The sequence below is a fragment of the Cebus imitator genome, unplaced genomic scaffold (assembly GCF_001604975.1).
Source record: "Cebus imitator isolate Cc_AM_T3 unplaced genomic scaffold, Cebus_imitator-1.0 Scaffold259, whole genome shotgun sequence".
NCBI classification, from domain to species: Eukaryota; Metazoa; Chordata; class Mammalia; order Primates; family Cebidae; genus Cebus; species Cebus imitator.
The window spans coordinates 1144804-1158501 of NW_016107574.1; the positions used below are offsets into that span (position 1 = coordinate 1144804).

Here is a 13698-nt window from a genome sequence, read left to right on the forward strand (position 1 = left end):
AGAGATGGGGTTTCACCATGTTGACCAGGATGGTCTCGATCTCTTGACCTCGTGATCCACCCGCCTCGGCCTCCCAAAGTGCTGGGATTACAGGCTTGAGCCACCACGCCTTTTTTAAAGTATGGAATGTATCTCACAACTTTATAATCCTCAGAATCTGTTGCCTTGAAATTTGTGGTTTAGCTGAAGTCTAAACTGAGAGTAAAGGTAATGGCGGTAAATTAAGCTGCATTGTTAGAAGGAATTGGAAGCAAAAACTGATAATTCAGGCAGACAAGGAAGTTAGATTTTTACGGCTTGATTTTTGGTTCAGTTTTCATGGTCTAACCCTTTTTATTTTCCCCAGATGTCAGAGGATTTAGCAAAGCAGCTGGCAAGCTACAAAGCTCAACTCCAGCAAGTTGAAGCTGCATTATCTGGAAATGGAGAAAATGAAGATTTGTTAAAATTGAAGAAAGATTTACAAGTAAGTATGGGTAGACAATTGTAGGGTTTTTTTTGGTTTGTTTTTCAAGTTATTTATTGCTTGAATCCATAGGGACCCAAAGCACCTTTTGAGGGGTTACACCCCACTCCCTGTATATATGTAAATTGTGTAGGTACTGTGGCTTGTAGAAGTGGGGTTCCTTCCCCGTTTCTCAGTTTCTGAACTTCATAGTGAATGAAATGTTATGTAAATCTTGTGTGCTTATATAATTTTTAAAAACAAAAGTTGATAGAAATTTCTAAGTGTCAAATTTTCAAGAGGAGGGGCACATATAACTTCACAATGAAAAATGCTTTTATTTTTTAAGACCTGACAAATGAAATTTAGTTCAAAAAGTATCAGATTGAAGGAGAAAAATAGAACCTTAAGATTCTTTTTAATACGACAAGATTCTTGGAAAATGCAGGACTCCTTTTTTTTTTTCCAAAGCTAGTGGGCTACATATTGAAAACACACCATAGAAATGCCTAAAGAGAGACATGTTCTTTGTATAATTGTTACATTAGATGTTCAGATTTAAGGCTAGGTTTTACTGTGAAGTTGTTGACACTTACGGAAATTGAACTATATGGTGAAAAGGAGATCTTTGTCATGGGAGAGCTCAGTAGATGGGAAACCTTTTTTAAAACCTGCACTGGGATTTCAAGACAAACAGAGCCGTAATAGTAAATATCTTTTGTTTCTCAGGACACCAGGCTGATTCAGAAAAATGCCATATATAATTTGTAAACATATATGACTTTTAAGAACTTCTTTAAATTCTGAACCTGATTTATAAAAACTTTCAAGGATGTTTTGATTAGAGATTGCTTTACCAATTGAGGACTAAACTCGAATCTGTATCCTGTCTAAAAATTCTTTCCCTCCTTTTATCCCAGTGCTATTTTGGGGCTATTCCATTTAAATTATTGCTATTTTAGGGATATCAGAACTGCAAACAAACTTACCTGAAATAGGGTCCAGATTTGGGATTCTGAAACTGCTTATCTGGGCATAATTAAGATGAGTTGAATATTTTCAAGTTCTAGATTTAGAATAAAATTGCAGTAGTATGTTATTTTAAAATACAAACTATCTGGCATAATTTCAGTGTGAACAAGACCCCTCTTCAATAGGTAGAAGCCATGCCTGTGGGCTTCAGGGTGCCACTCAATAAGAAAAAGATGTTTTGAGAGTAATTTCTCCCACTCCCAGGCCCTTAAGTAGAAAATAACTCAGTGGTTTGCCACCTGTCCATTTGATTTGCTCACGTGTTGTGAGTATACATTGAAATAAGGCATCAGAGGCACGCTGACCTCTTCTTTTCTTTCACTCTGTAAAGCACTGACTTTCCGTTTACCCCAGAGAGATGCCTTGACTTAACAAGCAGTTCTTTTTTAGGAAAAGAAAACATTGGGTGCTAGTGTTTTGTGTATTGTTTCCTGGGCAGTGGGCGGGAGGTATTTGTTGAACTGATCAGGTTGGGGAAGTTGGGAATGGAGTTAGAAATAGCATTATCATCAGGTCTTTTTAATATTTCTAGAATAATTCGTCATTAGAGTCTGGGCAGAACTGCCTTACTATGACATGGTCATCGTAGTGAGAAAGTACTGTAGGGGGAAACCATTGTGATAAGCATTGTAGTAAGCACCTAAAAGGCTTGCCTGGGGGTTCAGTTAATAATGACTGAGAAATCATTTATCTGTAAAGTATCGTCTTTTCTATAACCATTAAGAACAGCACTGTCCAGTAGAACTTTCTGTGATGATGGAAATGTTCTGTATCTGCCGTTCAGTACCATAGCCACTAGTCACATATGGCCATTGAATATTTGAAATACTGCTAGGGTTACTTAGGAGCTGGTTTTTAATATAATTTAGCCACCTGTGACTACCAAATTGAATGTCAGGGATCTAGAAGTGTAAGTTCTAATGCCTCAGAGAGTAGTAACAGTATGTTTTTCCTGATCAGTCTTGATCTAAATTTCTTCCTGTCTTATCAGAAATTTCATTTTGATTACTAGATAAGGTCTGTTTTGGATTGAAAACTACTCAAAAATGGAAAGCATCTTTTAAGATGAGGTAATATTCTGAAAAGTATTTGGCTATATGCATCCACCAAGTAAGTGTTGTCTCAAGTGTAATTGAGACAACACTTAACAGCTTTTTGCTATGGGGTTCCGCCCTATTCCCCTCTTTTTTCCTTCTCTGCCTTCTGGGCTATATATCTCGAGCTATGGGTATTTAATTCTGCCTGTTATATTTGGTGAGAAGCCTGTACAGACTGATTTTGTGGCTTCCTCGTATTATTTTTTGACCATCATATGGTTTCTAATTTCTTAAGTTCTTCTATAGAATTATATCCTAATCCTGATTATTGATTTGTTTGCCCTTTGATTTATGACAAAATACTTTTTCTGCATTTTTTCAGTGACTTCATTTTGCCAGTAAGGTTTCCATATTTATCTCTTTCATTTACTGTCTTTCATAGAGACTAAAGTTATTCAGCAGGCAGCACATTAATCTACTAAAGTCCTGTCTTTTTTCACTTAAAAAAGTGGGTGTGATAAAATCCAGGCTAGCTAGCTGACTAGCTCCCCGGGCAGTATGTGATAATCACAAATAGTCAATTTATTAGGCTGTTTTGCTGAATAAGCTGGTTCTAAAGGAGGCAGGGGTCAAGTCACTTGTCTCATATATTACAGTGGCTCTCTACATCCCCGAAACGCCTTCCTTCAGTAAGCAGAGTGCTTGAGTGCACCCCCTTTGACCTGCTGATATGTAGATCACAACACCTGATGCTTCCTGGAATTGCCGATTACTGTAACTGCTGCCCATCTGTCAATGAAGGAGCAGTTTCAGAACTCAGACTTGAGGGAGGAAAAGTAATTAATGGTATGTACCTTCAAGAACCCCCTCATACATAAAATAGTTTTTCTAATACTTTGATCCATACGCACATGTGAAGAAAAGAAATTTAGAAGGTTCTTCATAGTTTGTTGGGAGGGTTATATAAAACCATGGCAAAGTTAAAGGACCTTAGGAGTAAATGGTCTGGATTTTTTCTAAAAAAGGGTCATTCAGCCTCTGAATGGTTTGATGACATACGTTTCTTTAACAAAATATATTTGGAAAATGTTCTGTCCTAAAAAAAAATGGAGTTCTAAATCTGAAGCCTACAAATGCAGAATTCATATCTGTGCTTAGGTTACATGATCCCTAGGTGGATGTGGAAGTATTTAATGATAGAGATAGTGTGGGCTCTTAAGTCAGGCTTACTAGATTATATTCCTAGCCCTAAAAGTGGTTAACTAAAAACAAGACCAGATAATTTACTCGTCTTTTGTGTACTACTTGATCTAGTTATTTGGAAAGTTCTTTGCTTTATCTGCAAAGGACTGTCTAATTTAAAAGGTCTAATTAATGGCAAGTTGGCAACTAATACAACTTACTAGATATTATTTCTACTGAATTTTTAACTCAAACTTAAGTGTTCTATTTATTTATTTATAAAACTAACCTTTCTTCAAGAGATTTAAGACTCAAATGTTAGTTTTTCAGAAATAGCCAGGAAGATTTAGAATCTTTAGGAGAGAGGTAATATTTAACTTTCTTGGCTACTGAATCAGAATTACTATTATAAAACCTCAGTAGGAGCTAGAAGAAACTCAGTACACAGTTTAACTGTTAATTTTTCTCCCCAGACACACAGTATGATGTTTTAAATGCAACAATGGGTAAACAGTTATGCAAGTTCTTAGATAAGATGCATAGTATGGGTCTTCATTTAAAATATAGCAGATAGGTAGCAAAATCTGTCAGCTTGTACTATTTTCAGTTTTATTAACCATCCCTACACCAAACATTTTTTAATGAAGTCAATAAATGTAAGCCTGAATTAGAAAAAAATATTTGTCACACAGAAAGGCATTACCTGCCTATATGTATCACCCCCCGCCTTTTAAATGAAGCTGTGCTAATGTGCTTAACATTAAGGTATGGAACATTTAAAATCTAACCTGGTAATTCGCTTACCCGGATGGGGTGAGTTTTATAATAATTGAATAGGAAGACTACCGGTTTCTTTTACATATGCCTGCAGTATTTTAGTAGAGATATGTATAAGGGGGAACATTTTTGTTACTAATAAGGCTGCTTAAAGTGCTTGCTAGGCAGTTAATGCTGCTGAGTAATGCCCTATAAAACAGTACAGTTGCATAAAATATATGTTACAATAAGAGTATCTAATTCAGTCCCTCATACTTTATCATCTTTAGAGAGATTATTCAGCTAAAATAGGCACTTAGAAATGGTATAAGCTCAAGTCTTATAAGTTTCATTAGTGTTTGTGGTTAAGTTGAAAGACAACTATGTGGGCTTAAATCACAGATCTACCATTTGTAGAAAATACTGTATCTGTTTCTACATGGGGATAATCAGTACTTCCTTAATAGTGTTATGAACTGCAAATGAAATACATGTAGAGTACTTCATTAATGTACACTATGAAAGCTGTCATCAAAAACAAAGTTGACAATGAGAATTATAAAAATAATGGGTTTTTTTTCTTTTTTAGGAAGTTATAGAACTAACCAAAGACCTTCTGTCAACTCAACCTTCTGAGACGCTTGCAAGTTCAGACAGTTTTGCTTCTACTCAGCCTACTCATTCATGGAAAGTAGGAGACAAGTGTATGGCAATCTGGAGTGAAGATGGACAGTAAGTGTAGAAAAAAAAACTCTAACTATAACATGAAATAATAAAATACAATGGTAAGAAGTTTTTATTCAGTTTTAACTACCCTATTTTAAACTTTACTTCTATTAGGCAGTATGATTTATAGAGCCAATTTGATTCTTGGGTGGTTGCCATTAATACAGTTTAGTTTTAGCTTTCGATTAAGTTTGGAGAAGAATGGCTTGGATTCTAGAGAAAAGAAACACAGGACAATGAATGGGTGTTTTCTAAATGCTTTTCTCCTCAAATTGAAAATTGAGTGAATGGTTGGTTTTTTTGAGACTTCTGTGAAGAGCAGACACTGAAATCATTCCTATAAGAAGTATCTTTTTGCTGGGTGTGATGGCTCATGCCTGTAATCCCAGCACTTTGGGAGGCTGAGGCAGGCGGATCGCTTGAGGTCAGGAGTTCGAGAGCAGCCTGACCAACATGGTGAAACCTCACCTCTACTAAAAACACAAAAATCAGCCAGGTGTGGTGGCGTGCACCTGTAATTCCAGCTTCTTGGGAGGCTGAGGCATGAGAACTTCTTGAACCCGGGAGGCGAAGGTTGAAGTGAGTCAAGATTGCACCACTGCACTCCAGCCTGAAAGAAACATCTTTTCCCAAAAAGATTAAAGCACGTTGGGTAGATACCTGTAAGAGACTTTCCCAGCAATATTTTGATGAGAACATTCTTTTTTTGATGGCAGATGACTAACTTCAACCACTCTTGTGTTCTCTTTGCTAAAACAACCATTTGACTATAGAAGTTTTATTATAGACACATGTAATAATTGTATCACTGCAGTATAAGTCTTGTAGGCTGAGTACTAAACCTTTACTCACCTGCTTACAGCCATGATATCTTTACAGGTGTTATGAAGCGGAGATTGAGGAGATAGATGAAGAAAATGGCACCGCTGCAATCACCTTTGCTGGTTATGGCAATGCTGAAGTGACTCCACTGTTGAACCTCAAGCCTGTAGAAGAAGGAAGGAAGGCAAAGGAGGACAGTGGCAACAAACCCATGTCAAAGTAAGTGACTTTGACTTCACTATTTTAGGTGTAATCTTCCCCATTTGGATATTTGAGGTAGTCTGCAGAGAGAATCTATGCATAAGAAAGTTACAATACTGTTTTACTGTTGTTTTAGAGATTAGCCACAAAAGGTAGACATTGTATATGTGTGTCTAAGTAAAGTGAAGATATTTTGATTCCCAATTAGGCATTCAGTAAGTATTAAAAAGATACTATGTACAGCGAACATCTTCCCAGTATATTTTATAAGCCAGGTGCTAGGGCTATACCAGAGGAGACCAATTTGGGCCTTGTCCCAACTGAGTATATAGAGAAGTAAACTCATCATTAATGAAGTGCTTTAATAACAGAGTGTAAACCTTACAAAGGGGGTATAACAGGTACTGTAAGGGAGCAAGAGGTACTCGGCCTACACTTTTATTATTAAGGCAGATTTCTTCGTGAAAATGACATGTAAACTGAGATTTGAAAAGAATAAGAGATGGCCAAGTACAAAACTGCAACATGGCATGACATTGATCTGAGGTTGAATTCTTTCTGTTATTAATGAGCATTATGACCTTGGATAAGCTGTTTAACTGTTTCCTTGTCTGTAAAATAGGGGCAGTAGTTTATTGGGTTGTGAGGATTGAAATAAGTGTTAGTAAAGCTTATAACACAGTTCTTTACATGTAGGTAGAGCTTAGTAAATTTTTTTAAAGGGAGGTGAGCACATAAAAGTAACAAATCCCTGTGTTAAAAATTTGGGACTTGGAAAGTGGGTCATCTAAGAGAGAGGTAAAGTCCAGAATGTAAAGGGCTTGTAAGTCACTGATAACATTTTAAATAGAGGGGATATGATGGGATTAGATTTGAGCTTTACAGTGATCACTGTCAGTCCAGAGAGGCATCTACTGCTGTGATCCAGGTATAAGATGATGGCCTGAACCCGGGGAGTAGCAGTGGGAATGGGGAACTGTGCAGTTCTGAATAGCATTTAAGAGGCAGAATTAACAATATTTTGGTGAACTTCTGCATATTTGCCATAACTTAGTCTTTTGATTTGTCAAGAGTTTTCAGAACTTAAGTTGTTACATATTTATATTTGAATATGCAAAAATTATATATTAAATAATGTAAGCATCCCCATAAAATTAAATTCTGGAACTGTGTGTAATTTTTTATGTCTTTGATGTCTGTGTAAAAAGCCATAGCTACATAGTGGTGATAGGATACCAGGGAGTCTAGATATTGCCCCTCTTGAAATTATTGGGAGTTTTAGGCTCTGATCCTATTTAGAATGTTTTTTGAAACCCCCAGGTGTTTTGTTTTGGTGAGAATTGTTAGCTAGCATTTCCCTTTGTGCTGCTGCATTCTTCCAGTGTAGGTGAAATACTTTTATCAGCATTAAGTCTCTTCATACATTTTTTTCTAAATGCTGCACCTGTTAAATCTGTCTATTTGGAAGTAGATGAAGGCTTAGATACCCATTAATACTGAAACTCCACTTATTCCTAAAACAACTGGCCAGCAGCTATATAAAAGTAGAATAAAAAGTCGTAATTGAGGCCGGACACAGTAAATGCCTATTATCCCAGCACTTTGGGAGGCCAAGGCAGGAGGATCACTTGAGGCCAGGAGCTCAAGACCATCCTGGCCAACATGGCAAAACCTCATTTCTACTAAAAACATAAATACAGGCATGGTGGTGCACACCTTGTAGTCCCAGCTGCTTGGGAGGCTGAAGCACAAGAATCGCCGGAACTCAGGAGTTAGAGGTTGCAGTGAGCCAAGATTGCGCCGCTGCACTCCAGCTCCAGCCTGGGTGACAGAATGAGATTGTCTCAAAAAAAGAAGTCATAGTTGAAATATTTACTTTATCTGGGTAAACAGATTACAGTTATGTTTGAAAGCTTCCAAGGATGCTATTAAAAAAAAATTCTTAGTAATTCTGGGTGATTGGTACTGATTTTAATGAGTTAGTGCCTTTTATTCATAGACCATTTTATATATGTTAGTTTTTTTTTGCACTGCCAGTGTCTTCAAGGAAGTCATTCTTTTATAATAAATCTTAACAATTGACATTTAACTTTTTTTCATGAAGAAAAGAAATGATTGCTCAGCAGCGTGAATATAAAAAGAAGAAAGCTTTGAAAAAAGCTCAGAGAATAAAAGAACTTGAGCAGGAAAGAGAGGACCAGAAAGTGAAATGGCAACAATTCAACAACAGAGCCTATTCTAAAAACAAAAAAGGCCAGGTTGGTAAATCTTTTCATGACACTTCGTAAATTTGAGAAATATAGCTGTCATTAAAATAACTAAAATGAAGAGAGAAGTATGTAGATTTTTTTAAATAGTATGATTAACTCATTTTATGTTGAGACTCCTTGTTGATGGTCAATTTAGCTTATTGAAAAATGTTAGGCATTGTCTCTGCAATAAAAATACTAGGAATGGGAGAATTTACATCAGGAATTGCAAAAGGTCTATGTTCTTTTCCATTTATGAACTAAAATTTGAAAAAATACTTTCTACTTAGAGGCAGTGTGCTTAACTCTACCTGATTTGGTTAACATGCCTTGATGCTGGGCATCGCTGGTAGATTTTATTTAAAAAAGCATTCAGTTGCCCTTGATACCCTTACCTTTCTAAGTGTGTGTTGGGTAGAAAATAACCGTAGCATTCATATAGGAAGTTCAGAATAAGGAAAAGACTTGCACGCATGTGTTACTCTTCACTGCCATCAAGGTAGCCCTTTGACTAACGGACATGGCTTCTGGAAAGAAGTGCTTCCTTTTCACAAAGAAGTTAACTTTGTGACAAAGGCCAAGGGACTTCACAATTTAGGTATTGTAACAGGCCCCACAGTAAACTGCAATACAGCCAGAGTTTTAATCATGCTAAAATGGATAGCTCACAGCTGAAATTAGGATTGGAGTTTGCAAAACTAAAATTGTGAGATATCGGAAGGCAAGTGTTAGGAGTATTAATAAGTGTCTAGTGATATTTTGAACAACTTAGAACTTAGAGTAAATGGCTTCTGGCATGGGACCACTTCCATATCCATGTTTTAACACTAAACAAAGGCAATACGCTTTTCTTCTTTTAAACATTGAAATCAGAATATATTTTAACATTACTTAAAATTTGAATTTTTTTATTTTTTCCAACACTCATGAGGAATGATTTCTGTTTTCTTTCTCCTAGGTAAAGAGGAGTATTTTTGCTTCACCTGAGAGTGTGACTGGCAAAGTTGGAGTAGGAACTTGTGGAATTGCTGATAAACCTATGACACAATATCAAGATACCTCTAAATACAATGTCAGGCATTTGATGCCTCAATAATCAGAAAAACTGTTGGATTTCATCTCTTCAGGGCTTTACATTTACCTTTTTATCCTTATATTTTTCTAAAGGTAAATTATTTGTTAGATGAGTAAGCAAGATACCATTGTCGTCATTGGTTGACTTCAGTAGAATGAAACGTGAAGAAATTGCAATTGATAACCGGTATTCATTTAACTTTTCTTCTTACTACTACCACAGTTCCCTCAAAGTTTGTTGAATAAAGCAACTTTTGTAGATGCTGCTTCATACAGCACTTAGATGAACTGTTGATCGTCCTAATATCAGGCCCCCACTTAACCTATGGTATGTACTTTTTGTAAGTTGTAACTTGGAGTTTTCAGATGCTTTGAACTTGACACATACTCTAGCAATTCATTGGAACACCAAGGCAAAAAACACGAACCTGCTAAAGAGATCCTTTCATTTTTCTTATTTTTAATTTTAAAACTTAGCTGTCGTTCAGTTAAGCCTAAATATAGGTTAATTTGTAAATGGCAAAGTTTGTTTTGAGGTTTTTCCTCAGTTGTTTCCTAGGCCTATTGGGCCATCTCTAAAATTGATCTAGCTCTTTTATTTTTATGTACTCTTAGTTTTATGTAAGAAACCATGTTTAGGATGAGCTCCCTTTTCTAAGGTGTTTTTGTTTTTTGTATGTTTGCTTTTTTCCTTTTTTTTTTTTTTTCCCATTTTCGGCAGTGGTACCATGTTTTGGATGTGTAATGTTTATATGGGAGAACAAAAAGCTGATGTATAGCCCTGTATACAGTGTAGATACTATTTTTGTAAAAACACAAGGCTAAATTAATGAGCAAGAGTACTGAATGTTTCATCATTAAATATTTCTCATATTTCTTGTGCATTAATCTGACCATAATTTCCCTGTATATTATGTTCATTTAGCTGAGTTTGTAATTTTTGTTAATTAGATCAAGTTGTCTGCATTTGTTGGTGTAAGTGAACATCACAGTTATCCTGAGTTGAGTTTAAGCCAAATATATGCATAGAAAAGGGTCTTCCTATTAATGGAAGAAGGTGATTTTTAGGATGTGTATTAATTTCAGTTTTGTATGTTTAACTTTTATTAAATAAAGTGTTTTTAAAATCTCTAGGGTGTGTTAAAAAAAGGGTTAAGTCTTTAGCTGCCAGACTTACAGAGAGTACCTCCAAGTACTTGCACACAGCATTGCCTTGGAAGAGAATACTGATTGTGTGATAAAGGTTTCAGTAAATCCTTAAGTATTCCTTCCATTAGACAGAAGAAATTGGATCCTAAAGGACAAATCAGGTATGTGTTTATAGGATGTCTTCATTTTAAGGGGTGTTTGTAGGTTTTTGGTGGAAGGGGAAAATAAGTTTTTATTTCATGAATTTTATTTTTTTTTATAAATTGAAACTTAGGACAGTGGTAGGTAGAATTCTTCATCCCTCCCTTCCACCCTCACCCCCTCTCAACCCAGGAGGGTCACTGTTCCATATAATTTGTGGCCACAGGGTATGACACAAAGGACAGAAAGGCACAAATTGCAGTAACAGAAGGGCTCCTTGAAGCCTGAAAACTTCTAAACCAAATATACTGATACTTTGTTATTATTGCAACATCTTAAGAGCTTATCAATAATCAAGAGTAGCCCTGATGGACTGCAAGATAATCCTTCGAATTAAAAAGCAGTGGAAAGAATATGATGCCATTGTGTGACCCCAGAAAACAGTTTTTGTTGAGATTACCTTGGTGGTGTTTGAATGAATAGTAATTCACCTGATGTTTGTAAACAGTGTTGTCCCTCTTTTGACCCTAGGGGGGACCTTAGTTTTCCCAGAGGACTTTGCAGTAGGAGAGAGAAAAGGAATAAAAGTGGCCTTATTAAAAAAAAAAAAAAAAAAAGGTTTTGAAAGTAGACATGTAGGATGAAATCAATCCTTGTGTCAAAGATTTAGATGTAACCCTTTGGAAAATCCTAGTGTCAGGATGATTTTTGTGTCTGAACTAAACTAAGAGGTAGGACTCCTGGGGAGACACTACCTGTCACGGTGTGATACTGAATTTGAGAAGGTGCTCAATGAGAAGTATGGTACAGCTCTCTATTCTAAAACAAAATATAAACCTTGGCCTTACGAAGCTTTGTTAGAAAATTTAATGTAGAGTTTTCCCCATTAAGAAAGGAGACTTAAAGTTTTCCCCATTAAAAAAGGAGATTGTGACAGACTGAAATGTTAAATATTGAATTATGGGCCCCTAAGTAGAAATGGTTTTAGGTAACTTAAGCTTGACATTTGACTGTTGTTACCATTTCAAGGAAAGCACAGTCCTAACATCCCCAAAATTCATAACCAAATGTTTAGTTTTAGTAGTAATCACAGGTAACAAGTGTTGTTTTAATTACCATGTAGAGAGGCCACAGAGCATATTGGAAAACAGCAAGGACTCTAGAATCAGACTAGTGTTTGAATCCTGGCCTCCCATTTATTAACTGTGTATTCCTCTGACTCATTTTTCTCAGCTGTAGAATGGAAAAATCTGTTTCAGTTTTAAGGATTGAGTTCATGTGTGTAAAGAGCTTAAGAGTATCTGGCATAAGCACTATAGAAGTGTCTGCTATTAGTCTGCAGAGTGGCAATGGTGAATTATCTAATATTTTCTCCTTAACTTGCAGAGCAGTCCACATTAACAATGGATAACAATACCCATTGCTTATGATTTGAGGCATCCAATTATAACTATAGTATTGAAATGTTACCAAATTACCAAGGTGATAAGATATATTTAGTATTCCTAAAGGTTTGAATTAATTTTTATACCTAGGGCATGTTTCTTAATGGAAAGGGGGTGAAGGTTATAGTAGAAGTCACCCCTAATGCTTGTTTAAAATTTAAGAGGAATTTGTGGGCTTGGGACCAAACTTAGACTTATCCAGGCCAAGGTATGTCTGTCTGACAAACGCTGTGGGTGATCCTGATGTGCATCTCCGTTAAGAACTGTTTTGTTAACTATAAAAGTTTGACTTTTGAAATGAAGAAAATTACCTTTTAGCCTAATTATGAAGGCTAGGCATCAAACCAAAACAAGATGCATCAGTAACGTAGCAGCACATTTTTTAAAAAAAAGTTTGTTGTCACAATGAGTGGTGTGTGTGTATCTGTTTCCAGTGTGCAATTCTAATGCTGAATGTCTGCCTTAAAAATAGCAAGGGAGACCATCAGGTTAACATAATGGAAGACTGTAGTTTTGTGACTCATGTGTGTCTATAGATTGTATTTTTATAATTATAATTTTTATAAGGTAAAAACTACCGGTTGTAAATTCAGCCAAAAAAAGATATTTAAAGCTTTGATTTAGCTTTTTGCCTTAACTTGGGTAGTATCTGAAATAGGAAGAAAATCTATTAAAACCAACAAGATTTTATATTTGTTAAAATCTTGAGGAGTCAATAAATATCTGCTGAATTAAGTAATACTATGAAGCAATCAATTAGTATAAATGACAATTTACAAGTTCAACAGTAAATGTACATTCTTTGTATCTAGGATTTTTGAGTTGCAAGTTAAACTGAATTTTTACTGCAGTGGAGAGGAAGAGCATAGGCAAAATAACAGGTAATACTGTAATTTAAACAAACAGAAAAACCCGAATAATTGGCGCCCTTTAACCTGTCATTTAAAAGGCCTATATATGTGTATGGTTATGTTCTTAAGAAACATCTTAAGAGGTTCAGAAATCAGTTTTATAGATGGAACATTCTAATGATTTGTTTTGGCCTAGCCAAAAGTAAGTAAAACAAAATGGTGTTAGATTTCTGTGAGGTGTTTCAATTGCCTTTTCTGCCTTTCAGCTTACCTATATAAAGGTTGTTCTTTTGTGGCCTTGATTGGGGTAAAGCAGAATTAATAACAACATGGGGTTTGTGGTAGCTAAAGTAGCTAAAAATACCAAGTTTGGGATATTTAATCTTTCAGTTCCCAGGCAATAAAAACTGGAAATTTACTTCCACCACATACCAGTTCATTTAAAACAAAACCAGTATAGTCACTGGAATTATTTAAACTGTAATTTGTTTCTCCACTTAAGTCTTTTTTAAGAATACAGCCGAAAGAGCCATGGTTATACTCATTAGGAGAAAAGTGGCGTTTTGTTTGAAGAACAACTTTCTCAAC

General features: G+C 35.8%; 1 protein-coding gene across 3 annotated transcripts in view; it reads left to right on the forward strand.

Annotated features, from left to right (window-relative positions):
* The window catches only part of SMNDC1 (survival motor neuron domain containing 1), an 11984-nt gene extending 1327 nt beyond the window's left edge, over positions 1–10657 (forward strand). Inside the window, exons 2-7 of one of the 3 annotated variants that reach the window (XM_017499696.2) lie at positions 347–466; positions 3171–3360; positions 5042–5184; positions 6058–6219; positions 8306–8459; positions 9409–10657. In XM_017499696.2, coding sequence (XP_017355185.1) covers positions 3358–3360; positions 5042–5184; positions 6058–6219; positions 8306–8459; positions 9409–9546 — 600 coding nt within the window. In that variant the 5' untranslated portion in view covers positions 347–466; positions 3171–3357 and the 3' untranslated portion in view covers positions 9547–10657. The remainder of the gene's footprint in view (positions 1–346; positions 467–3170; positions 3361–5041; positions 5185–6057; positions 6220–8305; positions 8460–9408) is intronic. The other 2 variants (XM_017499694.1, XM_017499695.2) reach the window with 2 other exon arrangements.
* The last annotated feature ends 3041 nt before the right edge of the window (positions 10658–13698 follow it).